The sequence below is a fragment of the Mandrillus leucophaeus genome, unplaced genomic scaffold (genome assembly GCF_000951045.1).
Source record: "Mandrillus leucophaeus isolate KB7577 unplaced genomic scaffold, Mleu.le_1.0 Scaffold644, whole genome shotgun sequence".
Classification (NCBI taxonomy): Eukaryota; Metazoa; Chordata; class Mammalia; order Primates; family Cercopithecidae; genus Mandrillus; species Mandrillus leucophaeus.
This window is the reverse complement of record NW_012106964.1, coordinates 679,347-703,774: the sequence shown is the minus strand read 5'-3', so window position 1 is coordinate 703,774 and position 24,428 is coordinate 679,347. Positions and strand designations below refer to the sequence as shown.

General features: G+C 55.2%; 1 protein-coding gene across 1 annotated transcript in view; it reads left to right on the top strand.

The window, feature by feature from the left end:
• The first annotated feature begins 2,268 nt into the window (after window positions 1–2,268).
• TSNARE1 (t-SNARE domain containing 1) overlaps window positions 2,269–24,428 on the top strand; it is a 143,296-nt gene continuing 121,136 nt past the window's right edge. Inside the window, exons 1-4 of the mRNA XM_012000967.1 lie at window positions 2,269–2,375; window positions 14,528–14,654; window positions 22,911–23,060; window positions 24,257–24,302. Of these exons, the coding sequence (XP_011856357.1) occupies window positions 2,367–2,375; window positions 14,528–14,654; window positions 22,911–23,060; window positions 24,257–24,302 (332 nt within the window). The 5' untranslated portion in view covers window positions 2,269–2,366. The remainder of the gene's footprint in view (window positions 2,376–14,527; window positions 14,655–22,910; window positions 23,061–24,256; window positions 24,303–24,428) is intronic.

The following is a 24,428-nucleotide window of genomic DNA, read 5'->3' as shown; positions in this document are numbered from 1 at the left end:
TTTTTTTTTTTTGGTTTCCTTGAAGTTTTTATGAGCTCTTTATATGTTAAGGATAATATTTGTCCTTTGTCTCTGGCATATGTTGCAAATATTTTGTCTTTGCTTGTCTTCTGTTGTCTTTCTGCGTTGCTTAGGGTGTTTTTTGTTTGTTTTTTTGTTTTTTTGTTTTTTTTTAAACCATGCAGAAGTTTTTTTGTTTGCTTGCTTTTATAAAAGCTGTGACTTGCGTCAGTCTTTCCTTTTATAGTATTTTGATTTTGAGTCCTACTTGGGAAACTTTTCCCCACATAGAGGTTAAAGGAGAATTCATTCTTCTGCCCATGCTTTCATTGTTTTGTCTTTTCTGCATTGATAGCCATGATCCATTTGGAGTGTATTCTTTTTATTATGTGAGGTATGAACCAATTTTTTTTCCCAAATGTCTAAGCAGATGTCTCAGCACCATTTACGAAAAAGTCCTTCTTTGATTTGTGATGCCGCATTTATCATATACTAAATTTCCATATGTACGTGGGTCTATTTTTAGACTTTCTTCCTTATTCCATTGGTCTATTTATATTTTCATGCACAGTTTTAATTATAGAGGCTTTCTAGCATTTTAATAATAGCGATGTAATTCACATATCCTAAAGTTCACCCTTTTGAAGTGTATAATTCAGTGAATTTTAGTCTATTTACAGTGTTGTACATTCATTACTATCAAATGCCGGAATATCTCCATCCCCCTGAAAAGAAAGCCCACATATATGAGCAGTCACTCCCTAGGCCCCCTCCCCGACCCCGGCATCCGTCTGTCTGCTTTCGGTTTCTGTGGATTTGCATCTTGCGGCCTCTCGTGACAGTGGAATCACACATGTGTGGTCTTTGGTGTCTGGCTCCTTCCGCCTCGCACGGTGCTTTCAGGATCCGTTCCTGTTGTAACGTGTGTCAGGACTTCACTCTCTAGGACTCTGAAAGTCCGCAAGTGTCAGCCCTTTTTGTTTAGCGTTTTCCCAGTTATTCTTGTGTCTTTGTTTTCCTAGATGAACTGCCTGTGATGAACTGCCTGTCAACCCGTCCAGCTCCATAAAGACACATGTTGGTATTTTTATTGCGATAGGAAAACTGACGTCTTTGTGATACAGTCATCCTATTGAAGAACAAGGGATAGCTTTCTATTTGATCAGTTCTAGTTTTCTGAACTTTAAAATACTTTAAAGTCCCCTTGAAGAGCTTTTTCCCATTTCATGTTAAATTTATTCCTAGGTATACTGTGTTCTTTGTTGCTGTTGTAAATGGGTTTTTTCCTACCATGACCGTCTCAGACTGGTTTCTGTGTATGTGAAGGCTGTGAATTTCTGTATGTTAATTTTATATCCTGATACTTTACCAAAGTCTTTCATTGTTCAGATTTTAACATTGTTTTGCTAGGGTTTTCCAAGTATACTGTCATATCATTTACAAGCAGAGAGAATCGTGTTTCATTTCTTTCTTTGTTTTTAATGTCTTGTTGATCTCTTGTTTTACCTGCATTGGCTGACACCACCAGAACAGTGTGGAATAGGACTGGAGATAGCTGGCACCTTTGTTTCCTTCTTGATATTCGGGAATTGTTCCTAGTGTTTTTTATTAAGTAAGGTGCTCGTTTAGGATGAAAGGTTCTTTGTTTTATCATTATAAGACAGCTTCTGTGTTTTCATCAGGAATGAGCATTGAACTCTGTTGATGCTGTTTTTAACATCTGTGGAGAAACTCACCAGCTTTTCCCCATAGGTTCCTTAGGTTAATATGGTGTAGTGCACTGATGAGTGTCCTCTTGTTGAACTAGCCTTGCATTCCTGGGAAAAACAAGCAGAGGGGTTTTGGGTTTATTTATTAGTGTTTTATTTAGTATTTTTGCATCAATATTGATAAGATGTTCATTTGTAATTTTTTCTTGTTTTTAGGTTAGGTTTATTAGGTTTTGGTGACATGGTCATACATGCTTCATAAAAGCAATCAGATTGGGAGGCTGAGGCAGGTAGATCACGAGGTCAGGAGATCGAGGCCATCCTGGCTAACACGGTGAAACCCCGTCTCTACTAAAAATACAAAAAATTAGCCGGACGTGGTGGTGGGCACCTGTAGTCCCAGCTACTCAGGAGGTTGAGGCAGGAGAGTGGCGTGAACCCGGGAGACGGAGCTTGTGGTGAACTGAGATCACGCCACTGCACTCCAGCCTGGGTAACAGAGCGAGACTCCATCTTAAAAAAAAAAAAAAGCAATCAGAAAGTTTCCCTTCATTTTCAGTGCCCTGGGACAATTTATGGCACATTGGAAACGTTTGGCCAAATTCCTCTGCAAAACCGTCAGCTGCTGTAGCTGCACAGTCTTGAGTGTTCCTGTCCATGAATATGGTAGGTCCCTTCACTCATTTCCATGTTCTTCACTTTCTTTTAGTAATGTTTTGCACTTTTCAGTGCTTGCACCTTTTACAGTTATTCCTATGATTAAAAAATAATTTCCAGTGAGTTTTAATTTTAGGTTTAATTTAGAACTTTTGGACGTAATTTTAAAGAAAAGTTACCAGATTAACAGGAATACTTGTTGTGTATATTTTGCCCAAATTTCCCAAATGTTAACATGTCCCTCATTTGGTTTATTCTTTCTTCCCCTCTCTCTGTCTCTCTGTCTTTCTCTCTGTCTGTCTTTGTTTGTGTGTGTATATATATGTATGATTTTTCTCAGAACTACTTGATAGTGAGTTGCAGATGTGATGCTCCTTGATCCCCAAATAGACAGTGTGTATAGCTACAGCCCAGTGATCCAGATCAGGACATTGACATGGATACAGTAGGCTTCTCCATTCTAAAGGTCGTGTTTGTATTCACAGGAAAAACCTTTTGAATTGTGTTCTTTTTAGCAAAACGTCCTTTCTAGTACCATGAAATCCCAGATCCTGTGTTGGTTTTAGTGATTGTCTCTTTAGCCTCCTTTTATTTCAAACAACACCTCAGTCTGCCTGTCTTTGAGGACATTGACATTTTGAAGATGGCTGGTGAGTTCTTCTCAGTCTGAGTGTCTCTGCTGTTTCTCACAGTCACACACTTTGGGCAGGGAGATCACGGAAGTGATGTTCTTCTGTGCATCGTGTAAGAGGGATACGTGGTGCTGGCTTGTCCCATGGCTGATGATGCTGACTTAGATCATTTGATTAAGGTGATGTCTACCAGCCTTCTCTTATGTAAAATTATTTTCTTACATTTTTAATTAATAAGTATCTCAGGGAAGATCCTTTGCGATGATGTAAATATGCCTTATTCATCAAACCTTCACATACTAGCTTTAACATCTGTTGGACATTCTTACCAGAGTGAATGATTATCCTGATGGTTGCTGGTTCCATCATTCCTTCCACAGTTATTAGCTGGCTTTCTACTCTAAAGAAAAGCTCTTTTTTCCTACTTATTCATCTGTAACAGTGTGGACTGATGGATTTTTATTTTATTCAATGAGTTATACAGTTCTTATTTATTTTAATGCTCAGATTGTCCACATTTGGCCAGGGACAGCCTTTTCAAGCTGGTTCTTGTGTCCTTTTGAGATGCCCCTACCTTTATTTGAGCTTTTCCTTACTCTTTTGCGTAACAGCATGCTCCATGCTCCAGACTTATACTTTCCTGGCTGTAGCCCTGGAGTCAGCCATTTCTCTAAGACATCTTAATATCTCTTGCTTACTGTCGGTGAAGAGTGGTATTTAGGAAGCAAGAGCTCTGTGCTGGGTGTGTCCATTGCTATGGGGGTGTGTAGTGTCTCAGCCCTCTCAGTGGACAAAGCTAGGGAGTAGATGTCTGTCATGTACACACTCAGCTATGTAAATGAGTGTGCCTGTGTGATTATATATACCCACACACATCTATATCTGTATTTCTCTGTGCATCTTAAAAACTATGAATTCACGCTGACTCCTCCAAGTTCTAATCGAGCACCACTGCTTGGCGAGTGAGCGCGGGAGTGCTCAGTGTGGGGGGTAGGATGATGAGGACACGCTCCTCTTCCTCCGTAGCTCGTGGTCCAGCGGGGAGACTGCCGTGAGGGCAGACATCAGGCCCTAGTGCTGGTACAGGGAGAGCACCTGGGAACCCTGAGTGTGGAAGGTGGGGCAGTAGAAAGCATTGCGGCCATGGGATGCCAGGCACCTTATTCTAGATCCGCTTTGTCCCTGTGACCTTGATAAGTGATTTTCCCTCCCCAGGTTTTGTTTTCTCATTTTAAAAATCGAGGTTTCACTTAGAGGATTCCTGGTACAGGTGACTCTTCTTCCTCACCTGGAACCATGCTGTCTGTCATCACTCATCGTCCCCTTTGATCCCCAGACAGGTCCTACACATCTCCACATGAGACTGTGGTCTCACGAGCAGGTGTGGCCAGACGCAGGGCACCATCTGTTGGGCATCCCGGTCTCATGTGAGGGCGTGCGTGGTCTTCACCCTGATATCTCTGGGTCGGTTGGCTTGCAAATCACCCTGAGGGCACATTCATGGGTGGGTGCCATTTTGGTGGATTCTGTGCACAGTGGGCAGTAGAGGGGAGGGTGGTCCAGGGGACATCAGTCACAGCTTGAAGGCTCCTGTGGGGACCAGTTCGTGGTGTCTGGCCCTTATGGTGAGTGGCAGGCTGGGCGGCTCAGGATTCCCTGGGAACGCCTTCTTCAGGTTGTGTTTTCGTGTTCCTACAGGGACCAGTGGACCAAGAGGCCACATTGAAAGGGCTCTGTAGGGGCTGGTGAGAAGCTCAGGGTGGCCTAGGGAAAGGGTGCAGTGGAGCCAGGCTCATGGGGCTGGGGAGGGGCACGAGGCCCCTGTGCACCCTGAATCGGAGCTTTAACCCACATCTCTTCTCCCTCTCCTCTCTGGTTCCTGCCGAAAAGACCACGTCTCCCCAGGCCACCTCCACCGGTGATGGAACGGTATGACATTTTCTTACAGAGGGCAGGGCCAGCAGCCTCCACACTGAGCTGGAGGAACCAGGAAACAGGATCCAGAGGCTCTCCGCTTCCTCACCACGCCCTGCTGTTTCCTCTGGGCCACGTGGTCTTGGGATGGCTCTCCCTGTAGGGCCATCCCTGGCAGATAGCGGTGCACAGGGAGCCACAGCCCTCACACAGCCACGTGGGGAGATGACAGAAGGTCCTCTTCCTTGCTGGTGGCTTGGAGACTGGTCTGTTTGAGCATAGCATGGTGGCTGTGGGCTTCTGGGGGACCAGGACCCCTTCTAGGTGTCTATGCGTTAGGGTGGGGCCAGGGACCCGAGTGTCCAGAGACTTGGAAGTTGGGCTTTGAGTTCCTGCCTGAGACCTGAGAGTGTCTCACATGTTTCATCTCACTGGTCTTCATGCCCACCCTCTGAGATCTCCCTTCTTGGTCCCATTTTACAGATGAGGAAACAGATTCAAGGGCCAGGACTCGCTGGGGCACAGCAGGCTAGAGAGAACCAGCTAGAGGCTGAGCTGGGACGTTTCTAGGTCTTCTGCTCCTGGACTGGGACTGTGCTGTGGTGTGAGTGTCCCCTCCAAAGCTCACTGAAATCCGGTCACCATTGTGACAGTATGAAGAGTGGGATCCCTGAGAGGTGACTGGGTCGTGGTCACTGTCGTATCTGGGGGTGGGCTCCTGATGAGAGGAAGCGCCGGCCCCCGCTTGCTCTCGGCCTCACGTGCTTGTGTGCTCTTCCACCGGAGGCCCCTGCGTCTTGGACTTCCCAGCCCCCGGAACCACGAGCTGAGGCCATCTCTTTTCTTTACAGACTCCCCTGTGTGTGACATTCTGTTACAGCAGCAGAAAGTGGGCTCAGACGGTGTTCTCTGCCTTACACTGAATGCTTTTAGGGATTATACAGAGAAGTCTAAAGAGGCCGAGAATATCCAGGGCAGGGAGGTGACCTACTGCTGTCAACATGGGTCTGTTGAGGCCAAGCAAGGGAGTCAGCTCATTCATGGTGGAGGGACAGCTCCAGCAGCAACCCCTGAGGCCACAGCTCCGCTGGGGTCCTGGGTCTGTCTCTTCCCGCCTGGGAGTGGGATGCCAGATAAGATGCTCTCTTTCCCTGGGACTGCCCCTTCCTGTGCCGCTGTCTGATTGCTGCCTGTGGAGAGGCTGTGTTACAGGGGTGGTGAAAGCTGCGTGCCGGGCAGAGGAGCTGCAGCATGGCCACCTGTGGAGGTTCCCAGTGGGCAGCTGCCCTGCACAGCAAGCTCTCCTGCTGCAGGCGATCAGGGCGCCTCATCCATCATTCAGTTTCTCCTCTTGAACTTTGCAGTTTCATTTTGCCCAGGAAAATGGTTTCCCCCAAAGGGCAGGCTTCGGGGAGCGGAGGTTTGCGCTGTGGTCTCTCCCTGTGGTGGGGCGGGGCCGAGGGCTCCGGAGGTCTGCAGCGGGCGCTGGCCGTTGTGGTCTCTCCCTGTGGTGGGGCGCGGCCGAGGGCTCCGGCAGTCTGCAGTGGGCGCTGGCCGCAGTCTGGCCATTGATCTGGGCGTCTGCTCCCTATGAACTGGCAGCTCCCTCTGTCTTTTCCAGCCTTGTCTGTGGAGCTCGCCTGAGGCTCACTGAGGGAGTGTGAGGGCAGCATGCCCGCCACTGGCCAAGGGCAAGCCCGAGCCTGAGCTCCCTGGGAGCGAGTTCAGCTCCACCCCCGTCACCGTGTTGTTTCCCAGAGGACAGGGGAGGCTGGGGGCTGCAGAAAGCCCGTGCGTGAGCAGCCCAGCTGGGGCCAGAGCCTGCCCCAGGATTCCCTCCGCCACACTGGGTCCGCAGGTGGGCACCGTGGAGGCCACAGGTCGCCCTTGCCCTGGCCCCTTGTCCAGGTGTGGGCCCTGGGCTGCTTTCTGTGCCCTCGCTCCTGGGAGGCAGCGCCACTTCCTGCCGTTGCCTCTGCTGCTGCATGTCCCAGCTGGTGGCTCAGCCCTGGGCTCGCCTGAGGAGCCCGTCCCTGCATTCATGTCCTCCAGCCCGAGTTGTCAGGGGTCTCTGGTGCCCTCACTGACCAGGCACATCCAGTCAGCTGCCCTCATCGTTTCCTCCCCCATGGGACAAGCATGATGCCGCTTTCCTGTCTGTCCCTCTTTGGAGCACAGTCTTCGAGAGCAGGCCAGGTCTGTCTGGAGCTGCTGTGTCCCTGCCATGGTGCCCGGGTCAGAGGTTCAGAGAACGCATGCCCGAAGGTGAAGGAGGGACTGCTGTCCATTTGACAGATGAGAAAACCAAGGGCGGGAGAGCTGATGTGACCTCTGTGGGGCCTGGCCCTGTGAGTGACCTGCTCTCAAGCCAGGCGGAGGGGCTGGGGCTGTTCTGGAAGCCCCGGCCTGGAGAACACTGTTCCCACCTGCTGGGGGAAGGGCAGCCCAGTCTGGATATCCTCTGCCTGTGTGGGGCCCGGCCCCCTGCCTCAGAGGCCCTGTTGGGGAGTCTGACTGAGGGGCTCAAGACCCACGCACTGGCCCCACAGCCCACGAGTTGGGGACCCAGCCCCACAGCTGGGGCTGGGAGTCTGGTGGGCAGTTGGGTTGGCCTGTTGCCTGGCCTCCCCTCCTCCTGGGCCTGGGTGCTTTGTCCCAGGGGCAGGCTGAGTTGCCAGGGTGGTGGCACGCCTGAAGTGGGTGTTCCCTGGCACTGCCACTTCCCCCGGCGCCCTGCAAACAGGATCTGGGCAGTGCAAGGACAGACGGCTCCCTTCAGGCTGACGGGGGCTGGGGGCCCTGGGAAGAGCCGGCGCCAGCCTGAGGGGCACGAGGCCGGAGGGGCTGGTGGCTGGCCTTGGCGGGCACGGAAGCAGCTCGGTAGGAAGCCTTCTTGGGAGCAAGTGGGGCATTGTCCGTGGCCCCCGTCTGGCCTCATTGAGGCAGCCCTGGGGCTCGGGCCATTCTTGGGCAAAACAGCCTGGCAGCCTCTGCCCACCCCTCCGGCCTGGCCCTGCTGCCAGCTTCCGCCCAGCTGGGCTGCGAATGGCTTCTGCAGCCCTTGCCCAGGCCCTCAGCCACATCTGGCTCAGCCGGTGCCTGCTCTGCCCTTGCCACACTCCCCCAAGGGACTCCATGTCCCCCTCAAGCCTCGTCCCTGTTCTCTGCCACATCCCCTCCTGGCCGTGCCTCTGGCTGCCCAGCCCTCCCTCCTCTGAGCGCTGGCCCTGGCTGGGTCCCCTGCCCATGTGCAGCCCTTATGCTGGCCTGCCTTCTCCTGGAGGCTTCGGGGGCACCACCATGTCCTGAACTCAGCAGAGTGCTTTGGTTGGGAAGGCCTGGCTCCCTCTGTTGCTGTGCCCAGGCCTTCGAGGCCGCCTCCCACAGTGCCCGGCTGCTTTCCCGGCTTGTGTGCCACGGCCCTTCCCTGCACCCACGTCACTCCTGGGAGGCTCTCGTGGTATCAGGGTAAAGTCCCACCTGAGCGAGCCAGCATGCCTGGGCGCTGACCCCTCCTCCTGGCAGGGCAGCTGTGCCAGCTGTGGTTGGCAGTGCGCTCCTGCTGGGACAGGAGTGGCATGCTGCGGCCAGGCGGTCTGAGGCCTTCTGGCATGTTTCATGCCCTGCACTGACGGCTGGCTGACCCCGGGCCTTAGTGTCCTCTTCTTGAATGGGGTTATAACCCCTGCCTCACAGTGTCGTGAGGATCAGCATTGCTCACAAAAGTGAGGCACCTGGCCAGGGCCTGCTGAGCAGGTGCAGGTGAGGCAGGCAGGCTCTGGGTGGCCGGGAGCCAGTCAGATTCTCTTTTGGGGATTTCCCCGGCTCCCCTGTGAATGGGACGCATGAGAGCACCTCCTCATGGACTCGGGTGGCATCCAGCGACGTGAGTGGTGCCGACTCTCAGGACACTGGCTCAGCACCTGTGAGGGCTGGGCTTCTCGTTCTTTCCCCCTCAGTGAAGGGTGGACCGATCCTGTGGGGGTCTTTGACTGGGGACAGGAGACAGGGTTTCTGATCTGGCCTGCTGGGACGTGCTGAGGTCAGGGCAGGGCTGGGGTGATGACGCACTGGACCGGGCCAGCCCTGGGTGAGGACGGCTCCAGCAGGTGTGCAGCCTCCCCTAGGCAGGGAACAGGTGGGCGTCTACGTCTTACGGAGCGTGGCGATGCTCTCCCTGACGTGTGGTCAGCATCGGGCTCTGAGGTCAGGTGTGGGCAGGAAGGTCAGGACGGGAGCACCTGGCTGGCCTGGTGGGGGCATGAGCTGGCTGCGGGGTGGAGGAGCAGGAGCAACATGGGGGAAGCCAGGGCACAGCCTGGGCAAAAGCATGGAGGTAGGAGGCAGCTTGGGTGAAACAGGCAGAACCCCCAGAGAGCAAGGGCATGGGGCAGGGGCGCAGCAAGAGCTGAGGCTGGGGCAGGACAGGGCCCAGCTCCCAGAGACCTTGGGTGCCGGTGTGGGCACAGGGGCCACTGCTGGCTGGGGCAGTACTGGGGAGGGCTGGACCAGCGCAGGATGCGGGTTGAGTCAGACACTGGAGGGAAGTGGAAGCGTGGGGCACCTGGAGGGTTTGGGTTGGTACAGCTCAGTACCCTGTGGCCCCTTGTGGTCTCCCAGCGATGGGGGACTTGCACCCACTGGGTTCCAGGTGTCCCCAGGGGTCCAAAGTGGCTGGCTGGGCGGGGCCATTAGTAGGCAGAAGACACGTGTTCCCAGACCAGCTGCCTCTGCCTGCGGTGACTCGGTGGCCCCTCCCACAGGTTGGCCTTTGTCTCTGAGTTGGCTGAGCAGACACAGAGGTGTTTCATGTTCCCGTGTGCAGTGAAATGAAATTGTGAATTTGGTCAGGTGGTCTCTTTGGTGGCGGCTGAGCAGCTCACGAATCTTCACTCCCCTCCGCGTGCCTGGCCAGAGCAGAGGGGAGTTGGGCAGCCTTCCAGTGCCCACTGGGGGCTCCAGCTCTGATTCAGCTGAGCTCTTTCAGACTGAATCCCTTCCCTCCTCCCGTGAGTGCTCCTACCTCTCATGAGCCCTCCTCAAGCTTCCTGTGCTCCCCCTTGTCCTGAAACCCAGCAGACCCTGCCGCCCTTTGCAGTGATGGCCGCTGGCTGCTCCTCCTTGTCCTGAAACTCAGCAGACCCCGCTGCCCTTTGCAATCTCATGGGGCCTCCGCCATGGCTTTTGTGACCACCGGTTAACATCCCCCCAACTTGTCTCCATCTCCTATGTCGTCTGTGGGGCCCTCTCTTCTCTCCACGGTGGCTTCTCTCCCTGGGAGTTCTCTTCCTTACAACTGTCCCTACACAGTGGACTCGCCTTCTGCATCTAGCCCCACCTCCAGGGCTTTGGGTATCTGCCTGCCTGTGGGAGCCCCTCTGCGTTCATCCCTGCACACGGCGCCCCTCACTTTCTGGCACGAGGAAGTCAAAGCACTGTCCGCATGCCTTCTGGGCCAGAACTTGGGGCTTGTCCTTGATTCTCCCTGGGTTCAGTGCCAGTCCCTAGCTCCACCCTCCCTCCCTGCCCGGGTCCTGGTTCCTGCCGCCACCTGCTCACTGCCCTGCCAGCCCCTTACGTGCCCCCAGCAGCTTGCTCTCGATCCTGAAGCAGAGGGAGCTCCCCAAACACAAGTCTCATGTCAGGCCTGGCTGACCCCCCTCAGTGCCTCACCATCATTTTAGATGATGGCAAGTAGTACCCTGTGCTGAGGACCCCCTTGAGCCACTTTCTTGGGACTGCTGGACCCTCCCCACCTGGGGTTTGAGCACCCCTCCCCGAGTTCTCTGAAAGCCTCTGCAGCCACCCTCGCCGAAGACGGCTTGTGCTGGCTCCTCCATGGACGTTCATGTCCTGAGGCCAGGACAGGCCTGCTCTGCTGGTGTGGTGGCACTGGGGCACGAAGGGTGTATCTGTAGGATTGGGCCATGCCCTGCATCAGCTGTGCCTCCCTGTGGCCTGTGTGGCCACCTGGGACAAAGCTAGGTGCTCTGGGGCCACCTCCCAGGGATTTAAGGAGAGCCCTGGATGCTCACCTGGCTCTTGTCTGCTGAAGGCATACCCCCCCGAACACCCCTCCCCTTGATTCCAGACAGGTCTTTCTAGATGATGTTTCATTGGAATTTTACAAATTAAGGTTTAATACTTTAAAATTGCACGTGCATGTAGTTTAGAGAGTAAATGAGTTAAATGAGTTGTACAAAGTTAATTAAGAAAAAGTCATCCCCAGTCGCCCTCCATTCCCTTTCCCAAACTCATCTATGTCTGATTCTTCTAGTAGATTCTTTTGATGTTGATCTCTAAATAATAGACCTCTATTGCTAGTTGATTTTTTAAATGTTTACGCATTATCAGCTTGCAAGATGAGGATTCAGGTCTGTCTGCACACACAAGTACCTGCTGTCTCACAGGTACACACAGGCACACACATGCACACACACCCAGGGGCAAGCACACAAGTATGCATGCACACATGTATGCACACACTCCCTGCTTCCCCTCCTCCCGGTGTAGCTGCAGTGCTGTCACACTCTCAAGGAGACCAGGGCTTTCCTAATTAGAACCACATGTGCTGCTGGAATCAGCCCAGTCATAGGAAACCGGGATGATTTTCTTCTCTGCTCAACCTTTGGTTTTCCCTGGAGTTTGTAACTGCCTTTGTTTGCCTGGTGTTTTTTGTACTTCTTGGGAGCCTGAAGCCCTCTTCTAGCTCTCAGCCTCACGTTCCTTCACATCAGCAGTTCGGCTTTTGTCTTCTTGAAGAAGTCTCTCTAGAACGTTCTCCTGGGGCCCTGTCAGAGGGCTGCCCTCCTTGCCTGGGCACAGCTTTTGCCCTGGGTCCCCTTCGGCTTCCTCTGGTTGCAGGCGGTCCAGGCCTTCTTCCCTCCTCACGGTTCCTGGTTCTGGCAGAGCTCACCCTCCAGTACCTCCCCAAGAAAGCATGTGTGGAGGGGTGGTCTGGGGACCCCCGGCGTTGGAAATGGCCTCCTATGGTCCTCACACTAGTTCTCCCCGCACTGGAGCTGTGGGGATCTCCCCAGTCACCGTGGCCTCTGGTGCTGGATGTGGGACTTGGTTGCCTGTGGACAGTCTCCTTGTCTGGGTGTCCCGAGGTCTCCCGGGGCGTGAGGGGCCCCTACCCAGCTTGAGTGAGCTCCGGCTGGGATCAGTGCGAATGCTGTTCCTGACGATTCTCTTCCTCTGGCTCTCCCGTCCTTCCTGAAGCTCCCCTTCCTCCGATGGAGAAGTGCCTGTGCAGGGACTCCCCGTGTCTTCGTGCTCCGGTTTCTGGAGGCCCGCGCTCTGCCTGCCGCTTCTCCGGAGCTCTTCGCTGCTGCTCCCAGTGTTGACTTCTCGGTGCTCCTCTGTGTTCTCTGAAAGTCCCTTCCTTGGCGTCCCGTTCCTGTGCTGGGGCTGTGAACACAGCCTTTGTTATCTGGGCTCGTTCGTTTGAGGGCAGTACAGAGAACACAGGCGTTGGAACCAGACTGCCCGGGTCTGAAGCCTTCTCCACCCGTTACCAGCTGGGGGACCTTGGGCAAGTTACCTCACCTCTCCGTGCCTCAGTTTCCTCAGCTGCAAGGTAAAGGCAATGGTGGCCCCAGCGTGGAGGGTTGTGCGGATGGATCTGTGCGAGCGGTAAAGCGCCTCTGTGGTTGTCGCCATGCGCCGAGTGTTAAGGAAGTGCCGGCTGCCGCGCTGTTCCGTGTTGAAGTTTTCTCTCTGGATAGTGTCTGTTTGCTCCACGCTGTGTTTCCCGCATGTGTCTTGGGCTGTCTTCCACATCTGAGCTTTTCCCGATGAGGCCCCAACCCGTGTGCGGAGCTCTCTGCTCGCTGGGTTGAGACCTGCCTCTCACTCGGGGCTCCTGGAATCCCACCCGCCCTCGGAGCCCACCCTCCCCTGGGGCAGCAGACATCTCCTGCCTCCTGTCTTCCCCGAGACCCAACTTCCCGCCCACCTCCCCATTCCAGGCAGTGTGGAGAGAGGGGACTGGGCAGGTACCTGGGGTGCGAGGCCTGAGACCCGTGGGGAGAGGGGCTGAGCACCGCTCTGCCTGCCGCCTCCCTGCGTGGGGCTGGACGTCTTCATGTGCCCCGGGCGGAGCTCGGTGCAGCCGCAGCTTGCACCAGCAGCAGGTGTGAGTGTGGCAGTCCTGCTGGGCCGGAGGGTGCCACGCCTGTAGGGCGGCACCGCTGTCCCTGAGGGGTTTTGTTTTGGAAAATGCAGTGGTTTTTAATAAAGATGTTCTCTGTGTTCACAGTAGGAGCTTTGTTATTTAAAATGAATTACTACGGTTTCAGAAAGGTGTGTTTGAGTTCCTAATGCGGTGGGTGTTGGTAGGTGCTATCCGCAGCCACCAGAGCTTGTTTGGGTCCCGATTGTTCTGAGCAGGGCAGTGGGGCCCACTGGGGCCATGGTGTCCTGGTGCTGCCCTGCTCTGGGCGGGGCTGGATGGCACAGGCAGGCATCTTGCTCAGAGGGAACGTGGCGGTCGCACGGCCTTCCCCAGCCCTAGGGACTTGGGCCTGTACTCAGCTGGTGTGAGGCTCACTTTGCTCTGAAACCTGCCTTCACGGTTCAGGTGTTTATGTGGGAGGGTGGAGCCCTTGCCCTAAGGTGTTTAGAACTGAGTGTGGCCTGGCTGGCGGGCTCCATAGTGATAGCATTAGGGTCTAGGCCAGTCAGAAGCTGCCCGCACAGGGACCCCTGTATACAGGGAGGACGCTCTGGCAGTGTCTAGGCAGGAGAGCTCCCGTTGTCCTCTGGTCGTTTGCTCTGAGTCCCTGGAGCTGCAGCCCATGGGAGGAGTGGTTTGGGCAGGATGCCCAGCTCCCCAGGCCAGGGATAGCCAGTGCCCCTAGGATGGCACCAATGCCGTGAGTTACGTGTTTAGTGCTTACTGTTCACCAACCGTAATGCGTGTCTGATTACATCTCACAACAGCTCTAAGACACAGGTCCTTTTCTTCCCGTTACTTCACAGATGAGGAAACTGAGGTCCAGAGAGGCCCCGTGGCTCTTGCCCAGCTGCACAGATTACACTCAGCCAGGGCAGAGCCACCCCGGGCCTGACCCAGCCCCGCTACTGTGGAGTGTGGCTCAGGACAACGGAGCTGGAGATGCTGGCGGGCTGTGTGAGCGCCGGGTTCTCAGCCTGGCCTGGGCCTGATTCACATGCAGTGGATGCTGTCCTGCCTGCATGGCGGGGGTCCTGCCTGCTTGGCGGGGGTCCTGCCTGCTTGGTGGGGGCCCTGCTGGGGCCCAGTGCTCCCAGAAGCCAGCTGGGATGCTGGCGGTGGGGGTTGGTCTTTAAGAGCTGGCCAGAGGGCTCACCTTGCTGGGGGTCCCTTTTGGGAGGGCATGGGGCACGCCTTCCTCAGGCTGTGTGTCTGTGTTGCTACAGGGACCTGTGGACCAAGAGGCCACCTTGAAGCGGCTCTGTGGGGGTTGCTGTTTGGGGGCTGGTGAGAAGCCTGGAGTAGCCTAGGGAATGAGTACAGTGGAGCCAGGGTCCCGGTGCTGGGGAGGGTCAGGAGGCCCCTGTGCACCCTGAATTGGAGCTTTAATCCCCATCTCTTCCCCGTCTTCCCCCTGGTTTTTCTGTTTCCTCCAGCTCAGTGTGGAGGCTGCTGGCCCTGCCATCTGTAAGAAGATGTCGTACGGATCCATCGCTGGCGGAGGTGGCCTGGGGAGCCGTGGCCCTTTTGGGGGACCTTCAAGACAAGGCTATCAGCCCCTAGGTAATGCTAGTAGCTGGCAGTGGGGGCAGGGAGGAGGGGATGGCAGTGGGTAGGGTCCCCACTGTGTCGTGCTGATGGCTATACACCAGTTCTGTTCTGTTGAGTAAAGTGGCCTGTGTCCTGAGATGGGGTGTGACTGCTGAGCTCAGGCGATTCAGGCCCCTGGAAAGGAAGCATCAGGAGTGGCTGTCCTGCGTGCGGGCAGACCTGAGTGTCCCAGTTCATGCTGGGCATGGAGCTGGCGCTCAAGAGAACCAAGCTGCTGGTGGGTGGTGCTCAGGGTGTTTGGAGAATGGCTGAGGGGATGCAGGATCTCACCTGGCCTTCCTAATGACGGTGTGGAGCAGGTGGCACTTTGCACTCCGTACAGAGGAGGAAGCTGAGGACCCTGAGGCTCATAAACCTCACCCCAGGGCCGTGCAGCTGGTGCAGGGCAGAGCTGGGGTTTATTTCTAGGTATTGCAGAGCATATTTCAGACAGGGGTGCACTGGGTTAGGATGGCAGCAGGGAGGATGGGTGCGTTGGGATAGGATGACAGCAGGGAGGACAGGGGTGCGCTGGGATAGGATGGCAGCAGGGAGGACAGGTGCGCTGGGACAGGATAGCAGCAGGGAGGACAGGGGCGCGCTGGGATAGGATGACAGCAGGGAGGACGGGTGTGTTGGGATAGGATGACAGCAGGGAGGACGGGTGCGCTGGGATAGGATGACAGGGAGGACGGGTGCGTTGGGATAGGATGACAGCAGGGAGGACGGGTGCGTTGGGATAGGATGACAGCAGGGAGGACGGGTGCACTGGGATAGGATGGCATCAGGGAGGATGGGTGTGTTGGGATAGGATGGCAGCAGGAGGACAGGGGTGCGCTGGGATAGGATGGCAGCAGGGAGGACGGGTGTGTTGGGATAGGATGGCAGCAGGGAGGATGGGTGTGTTGGGATAGGATGGCAGCAGGGAGGACAGGGGTATGCTGGGATAGAATGGCAACAGGGAGGACAGGGTGTGCTGGGATAGGATGGCAGCAGGGAGGATGGGGTGCACGTGGCCATTGGTGACATCACTGAGTGCTCCTCCTCATCTTGCCATCACCACTTAGTGCCTCTCAGGCCAGGTCCTCTAGGATGACCTCATCCTTCCTGCCCACTGGGAGTGCTGGGCTGGTCTGGTCTCCTCCCACTTCTGCCTCCCTTTCCTCCTTCCCGCCCAGACCATTGATCCAGCGTCTGCTGTGTGCCAAGAGTTGGGCAGGAGGCAGAGAGACAAGTGAGTCCTGTGCCCTTGGGGGCCCGTGTTCTGACTGGGATGGTTCTGAGATCCTCTTTCTTGAGTGCTAGGAAGGAAATGACCCAGGGACTGGGACTGCCAGCCCAGAGGGGCGGGCTGCATGAGCTGAGGAGGCGAGGGAGGGCCCTCGGGGAGGGGGTGCTTAGTGGAAAGTAGAGGGGGGCCCTGGAGGAGGCAGCCCCGGGAGACCTGAATGAGGGTGTCCTGGGAGGCCGGTGTGGATGGAGGTTCCTTCCATGGGCCAGGGGAGCCTGTGGGGCCTTAGGCAGGGCACGGTGTCAGCTGCTTGATCTATATTATATTTAAAAATGTGTTCCGAGGGACACTGAGTAGACACAAGACTGCGCGTGTGTGCGCGTGTGCATACGTGTGCATGGGGTGTAGATACAGGTTCAGATCTCATGGTTTGGAGGTGGTGAGCCTGACCCCCAGGCCCCTGCTCCTTTACCCTCCCCACTCCTTCGTCCTTGCACTGAACTGTGTATGTGCTGCATCTTGCTGGTTCTTCACAATTTTGCTTATGTGTGTGCATATCCCTGAGCCGTATGTTGCTGAGCTGTGCAGGTTTTGAACTTCCCTGGGCTCAGACGATTTGTGGGGCTCCGTGTTGTGCTACTTTTACACATCGTGTTCTGAGAGCCTCCACGTTTCGCGTGGCCGTGGCCCCTTCGATTTCGTGCTGCATCATGTTGGGTTCTGTGAGCACACCGCGGCATCTGTGTAGTTCCGCGTCTCAGGGATGCTGAGGCTGGCTCCCGTGTCCTCCCTCACAGCCTGTGCCCATGGCCAGGGCCTCTGCTGGCACACGGTGGGGTGGCATTCCTGGGCCGGGCCACCTGCAGCTGAGCTGACGCGGGCCCCACCCAGAGCCCTGTTTGCTCCATGTCCTTGTCAGTACTCCGGGGTGTTGGACGGCGACGTTTTGCCAACCTGGTGGGTGTGACTTGTCCTCTCTGGTTGGAATGGATGTTTCTCTGATAATGAATGGAATGGATCCCCTTTTTGTGTTTATTGGGCATGTGGGTCTTCCTGCCAGGGAGCACTGTTTGTCTACTTTTCTCTTGGGTTTGCCTTGTGCTTATGGGTTTGCAGGCTTCCCTCCTGTGCTCTGGAGATGAAAGCCTCATCAGGTGGGTTTACACAGCCCGACCCAGGCCGGGCCGGCTTCTCACTGGGAGGCCTGCTGGGAAGCAGAAGCTCTCAGCCAGGGCAGCCTGGAGTTGATCCATCATTCCCTTCGGGACTTGCACTTTTCTGTTTAGTAACTTCCATCACAAGATGATATTGCTGCCATCTTTTACTTCCCTCTGAAGATTGAACAATTTGTTTTTCATATTTAAGACTTTACTTGACCTTTGATTTTTGTTTATGGTTTGAGGTGGGATGAGTGTGGAGGGGAAACTGTGATGTCGTTTTTTCTCTGTTTGAAGAACAAATTGTGTGGACTGTTGAATTGCCTTTCTTCTGCAGACCTGCTGACAGCTCTGTGATAAAGTTTTCATTTGGGTTCTCTGGTCAAGTTTGCTTTTCATGTGCCAAAATCCACCTTAATTTCTGTAGCTTTACTGTAATTCTCAATACTTGTTAGAAAAAACTGCCCTTCTCATTTTTCTACAGAAGTGTCTCGGGTATGTTTGGCGGTTCGATGTTGACCATAAGGTTTAGGATCACCTGTTGCACCCTGGAGCTTTGACTGGGTTTGCCTGGCATCCCTGCGTCCGCGTGGGGAGACGTGACTTCTTTATCATTCTGAGCCGTCCAGTCGGTGAACATACACATGTCTTTATATTTATGGGGTTTTCTTTAATGTTTTTCAGTGAAGTCGTATAACTTTCTCTACAAAGATCTTACGTATCTTTTCTTAAATTCATTTCAACAAAGTAAAAACTTTTTTTTCCTGCTGATGTAAGTGGTACCATTCCGAATATTACATTTTCCAAATGCTTCTTGCTGGTGTGTGCATGCAGTTGTCTTTTTCTAAGAAACAGAGTTCAGACATTTTATTTAATTTTTGAATATTTTATGTTTTAATTTTCTAAATGTGGAAATTTTCAAACACATCAAAGTAGGCACAGACACGTCGCAGCCCCTGGTGTACCTCAGCTTCCCCTCGGTGCTCGCGGCCGGTGTGGCCGTACATGTGCCCCCAAGCTGCTCCCCTGCCGTGTCATTCTGGAGTAAATCCCAGATAGCAGATCATCTCATCTGGTAATATTTCAGTGTGTCCCCAAAGAGAAGGACTCCTTTTATGTGTGACCAGATTTCCACTGTGACAGCTCGTTTGGCCGCCGTACCCAACCTGCAGTTGAAGTGCCGACGGCCTCTGGGAGTGTCTGTTTCAGAGATGCTGTTTAACCTGGAGCCTCCCGAGATCCCGTGCTACAGCTGACCCGTGCTCCTCCTTCGAGTGTGTCTTTGACTCGGCTTCCCTCTGTCTCTTTATTTCCCTCCAGGTTTATTTGTGGAAGAAACCAGACTTTTCCTGTGTGGTGTAATTGACTTTTGTGTACTGGTTTGTGTGCAGCCATGTTGCTAAACCCTTTTTATTGTAATGATTTGTCTGTGGAATCTTTTGAGCCTTCCCTGTAGATGGTGGTGTTTGTGCATAATGACAGCGTTTTCGCTCCTTTTCCAGTGCTTTCGCCTATTATGTGTTTCTTTTCCTGGCTGGAACCTCTACTGCAGTGTTGAATGGAGACGGTGGTTCTATTCTTGGTGAGTTTGTGGAAGAACAGGATTATGTATTCCTTGAACGTTTCTGGGATTCTGCTGTTAAACTATGCGGATCTAGTGTTTTCCTTTGTGGAAAGATTTTCTGACTGCCAGTTAATTCCTCTAGTTGTGAAACGTTATTCAAGCTCTCTATTTCTTCTTGGGTCAGTTTTGCTAAGTTGCATTTTTCTGGAAATTCTACTGTTTTATCTAAATGTTCAACTTACTGAAATTAACTTGTACACAATAGCCTTTTGCTGTCAGTTGTGACACTGGGGCACCCTCATGTAATGGTTAAGATGCAGATGCAGAAGCTGGCCTGCCCTGGTCCCAGCCCTGCCCGCCCTGCCTGCCCTGGTCCCAGCCCTGCCCGCCCTGCCTGCCCTGGTCCCAGCTCTGCCAGTCACAGCGTGCCAGCCCTGCCTGCTTGGTTCACGCCCTGTCTGCCCTGCCCTGTCTACCTACCCTGCCTGCCTTGGTCTCAGCCCTGCCCACCCTGCTGCTCATGAGCTTTGTGAGCTCAGGGTGGGGAAGGGGAGGCGAGAAGAGGCCTCCGGCCCGGTGGTCATGTGGATGGATGCATCGACACCCGTGAAGCTCGGGCAGGGCTGCTGAGGGCTGGTGGTGGCTGCTGCTTCTTTCACAGCCTCAGAGCCTCAACCACGTCCCCTTTCTCGTTCCTGATATTCTGTATTTGTACCTTCTCTGTTTTCTCTTACAGTCAGTATCAACAGAGACCCGGCAGTTTGTGCAGGTCTCTGCAGCGACGTGGCTCCTGGCTTCCGCCTTCTGTGCGTGCGAGTTTAAATCGTGATTGATTTCTGCTCGTACTTTCATCGTTTCCCTCCTGTCTTTAAGTTGATGCTGTTTTATTTTTCTTACTCCCAGATTGAATATTTACCACATTCATCATGAATATGGTAAATATTCATTTCTAACAAAAGCATTTGAAATTAGAAATTTCCCAAGAAACTACTTTAGTTGAATGTCACACATTTTGAAATGTATAGTATTTTAAATTTTTGTTCAGTTCTAAATAACTTTCCATTATGATTTCTTTGTTTTGGAATTGCTTAGAAGTTTACTTCATCATTTTCAAATGTGCTTTTTTCCAGTTGTCTTTTTAAAGTGATTTCAAACCCGCTTACACATCTGAAAGAAAAGCACTAGTGTCGTCCGGATTTGTTGAAAATTGTCGTGGCCGGGGCTGCTTCTGGGGTGCGGGGGCAAGCCTGGCTCAGTGCCTCCTTTGCTCCCCTCAGCTCTTGGCTTTCTGTGTGGGTGGGGCCTTCGAGGATCCTCAGAACTGGGCAAGGCCTTCCAGGCAGGCCGGTGGGGCCTGGACAAAGTCCCCATGGGTGTAGGGTCAGCTGCATGTGCCCAGTCCCTGCTGTGTGCCGCAGTCCTGCCACCCTAACTGGGCAGCACCTTAGGGCCCTCGCGTCATCGTCACGTCATCTGGACAGAGGCAGCGAAAAGCCAGCTAGTGAGTTGTCAACCCATAAATAACTCAGATACACAGAAGAAAGCTCCCCAGAGCGCCATGCAAACCGGCCAGGTCTGTGGGCAGCTAGGAAGTGTAGCTGTCTCCTCAGCGCACCCGCGGTGGTCAGCCTCACAGTAACCTGGCAGGAAAAGAGAATGTCAACACGCCCTTGGCAGCCTGGGGTGGGAACACGGGCCACGGGGAGGGTGGGTGTGGGGTGCTGGGAGCAGCCAGCTTGTGGCAACCTAGAGCGGGAGCAGAGGCTGCTGGGAGGGTGGGCGTGGGGTGCTGGGAGCAGCCCCCTTGGGGCAGCCTGGAGCGGGAGCAGGGGAGGGTGGGTGTGGGGTGCCGGGAGCAGCCAGCTTTGGGGCAGCCTGGGGCGGAAGCAGGGGCCACAGGGTTGTGGGGGAGGGTGGGTGTGCAGTGCCAGGAACAGCCAGCTTCAGGACACCCAGGAATGTTCCTTCTCTTAGCCCAGCCACACGTCCTCCTGGACTCTGTCTCAGGAGATAGACACACAGGCAGAGGTGTTCAGCACGTGTGATTTGTGTGAGTGCTGACTCAGAAATGCTGTAAGTACCTGGCTTTAGGGAAACGATTGTGTTACAGCTGGGATAGAATTCGATGTGGGCATTAACATCACACTGTCGAAGGCCCTCGAGTGACCTGTGCGTGTGCTCTGATTTGTGGAGAATGTGGTGCGTGGAAGAAGCAAAGCCACACACGCAGTGTTTGCTTGTGGAAGACAGCCGCCCACCTTCAGGGTTCATCGTGTTTATCTCTGGATGCTGTGATCTTTATTTTTTTATTTATAACTGTCTGCATTTACATTTTTTCTGTAATTTGTGGGTATTATTCTATTCAAAAGCATACAGTAAAATCCCAGGCCTGTCCCTGCCATGTCTGGATTCATGTGGCTCGGGTGGGCGGATCATACTGGCGTCTTGAGGGGCGTGGGGAGCAGTGTGGAGTAACGTGGGTGCAGTGGGTAGGACCTGGACTTGGGGTAAGGGGATTCAGTGTGGGGAGGTGATGGCGTGTTCTTGAGTGACAGCAGGGCCTGTGGTCTCTCTGGGGGCCTGTGGGACCCCTTTCTGAGCAGAGGCTGAGCTCAATTACCAAGTGCCTGGATCCCCTCACAGGCCATTGTCTGGGGTTTCCGGCCTGGAGAGTGTGTCTCTGTGCAGAGAGAGGATAGTGCGGATGCCAGGAGAGGGGCCTGCCGGGAGCTGGAGGGACCAGCCCTGCTCTCTTTGGCGGTGGGGGGGCGGGCATGCTGGAGGCTCACCTCATCAAACACTGAGAGGCATCTGTGACTTGGGGCCCTTCCAGACCTTGGCCAGTGCCTCTCGTGGGTGCCTGGTTTTCCTAGGGCAGCGTCTGTCTCCAGGCTGGCTGCTCCTCCCTGGCCCCCGAGAGGGTTGTCAGCTTCTGACTCTGATCCACTTTGCTGCACTTCTCTGCCCTGTGGAAACCTCCGCCCTGAAATGAGCCAGGCAGCTGCCCTCCTGTCCTTCCGCAGGCTTCTCCCTCTTCCCCCCACCGGGCCCAGAGCTGGAGGGTGAGTGAGCCCCAGTCCAGAGCAGTGAGCTGGGCACTGGAGGCCGTTCCCTGAGTCTGTGTGGCCATAGGTCTGTCTCTGCCTGTGTAGTTTGGGCAGCGCTGTCTGGGGGCAGGAGAATGGACCAGGTGGCCTTTGGGACCTCTCCTACCTCTGGCGGGTCTGGTGAGAGGCTTTGGGGAAGTCCTTCCCTCCCCTCACGTTGGGCCACAGGGGGCCCCTAGAGGGACCCCGAGTGGGAGTGCACCAGGGCGGCCCCTAGTGTCACGTCTCTGAGGGTTGCATGAAGGGTCTTTTCCAAGAGCTGCTGCTTCAGGCACTTGGCTCAGGGATGCAGCCCTGGGATCCATTGTGCCGACCTGGCCCTGGAGGCCATGGACGTGGCTGGAAAGCGCTTCCGAGCCAGCAGCATCCTTGTTACCTACTGGGACACGTCCCGGGAAGAACAGATTGCAGACAGGCATGCGGGGTCCGGCGTCGGAGGCCTCACTCAGCCTGGCGCACATGCGTGTCTTTGGGGTGCTGTGGATCGAAAGGCACATCGTGGTTCCAGAGATGTTAAAATGCTTTTATAAGGTGCATCTGAGGATCAATGAATTTCAGTGAAATGTGTCCTGAAATGTTTTGTGAACAATGGAAAGAATTAGAGAAAATGATGATGCGTTCTGTGTAGGGCCCAAACACGTGCGGGGGCTGGGAGCTGGGAGAGGTGGAGCACGTGTCTCTGCCTCCGCAAAGCCGAGTGGGGACAGCAGTGTGGCTTTGCTTTTCATCTCCCATACGCTAAGGAATGACACTTTTATAAAATGCAGTAGAATGATTCTGAGTGCAGAGGTCGCAGCAGTTTCGAATTGCCTTAAACGATGCTGGAGCCGCACTTCCCATTTTGTACTTTGTTGCTGACTGGTAATAGCTGTCCAGGGCTTAATCTGTGGCTACCCCTGCAGGCCCTGGGGGTTGTATGCTAGTCTGCAGTCACATTTCAGAACTGGTTCAGAGAAAAATCCGGAACACCTAAAGTTCTGAACTCCTTGCTGGCATTCAGCAGAAGGGAGATGATCCAGAGGATATAGCAGGCAGGGAGGGCTTCCTGGAGGAGGAGCCCTGAGTGGAGCATCTCGGGTCCTGGGCGTCTGCTGTCCGTGCGTGGGCGCCTGGCACTGCCAGGAGCGCCCTGAGCTGACGGTAATCGTGACTGTCCCTTGCTGTCCGTAGAGTGCGCTAGATGTTGGACCGAGTATGGAATCCGCCATTTCCCCTGCCCGTCGCCAGAGAGCAAGCTGCAGAACCCCTGTGTGGGGAAGGACGGGGAAGGTGATCTGGGGCCGGCGGGCACGCCTATTGTCCCAAGGGCCAGGAAGCGAGGTACTTCACTCAGACGCTGGGTCTGGGGGGTCCTGGGAAGGCGGCTTGGAGATGCAGGTGCGGAGGAGGGTGGGGTCAGCAGGCAGGAGCTGCAGGGAGGAGGCTGGGGCCAGGAGGTGAGGGGCTTGTGTTCCCTGCCCCCCACCAGGCCTTCCGCTGAGTAGGGCCAAGGGTGCAGCCAGCCCAGACAGGCCACAGGGTGGAAGTTGCATGGTGGCCAGAGCTGGCCAGCCCTGTAGGGTCAGGACTGAGCAGGGCTGCTCCCGCCGGGGGCTTTGGACCTGCTCATGTGATTCCTCACCCCCAAGCCCGACCGTTCTTGTGCAGTGGGCTGGCGAGGGGCGCTTGGTGTGGTTTGGGGAAGAACAGGTGCGGTGACCTCTGCGGGTGTCCTGGTGGGCTTCCCGCCTGGTGGAGAGGCCCCCACCAGGTGCTTCTGGGATGCCAGGACCCTGGGGAGAGGCCTGCACTTGAGTGCTCCTCCCTGAGGGCTCAGACGTGCCGCACCAGGGAACCTGCGGTGTCGGGCCCTGTCCCTGCCTTCAGGAAGCTGGTCGGGTTAGTAAAGACGCTCGTGTGTGAGCAAAGACGCAGAGACTTCCCACTGTTGCCAGCGCAGCCCTGTTTCCTTGCAGGGTGGAGGCAAAGGATGGCAGGGGGGTGAGGCTGCCAACCAGGCCACCACGTCCCCACCAGCCTCAGCCCAAGTGCGGGAGGGGAAGCTGAGGCCGGTGCTCAGGGGCTCTTAGTTGTGCTGTGGGCAGGTTGGCAGGAGCCTTCCAAAATGTCAGCTGGAAGGCTGTCCCCAAGCGAGGGCTGACCCCAGGAGCAGCCCAGCCCTGGCCTGAGGGCAGGAGACCCTGGAGAGGGTCCAGGGCTACAACCTAGCCTGCCCGACTCCTGCACCCCTGTGGTGGCTGCAGGGGCAGGCAGGGCTAGTGGTGTGCCGTCTTGGAGATGGGGCACTGTGACCCCGAAGCTACGTGCTTGCTGACGGCACCTGGTGAGGCAGTGTCAGGGCTAGGGGATCGTGGGCCCAGGTCTCTGGACACCCAGCAGGGAGGGGTGGTGGCCAGGACCAGGCAGCCATGTCCCGAAGCAGAAACCAAAGAGTAGGTGCCCTAGGGAGCTGCTGCTGGAGCCGCTGCCTCCACAGGCCCAGGGCCTTAAACGTCCACCTTTTGGTGCCTTTCCAGGGCCTGGGGTTGCCCCTGAAGGCAGCCGGATGCCGGAGCCCACCTCATCGCCCACCTCGTCACCCACCACTGGCCCGAGGAAGGACTTGGCCGCTGGGCCCCATGGCCGCATGGCGGGGCCCACCTCATCGCCCACCACATCACCCACCACTGGCCCAAGGAAGGACTTGGC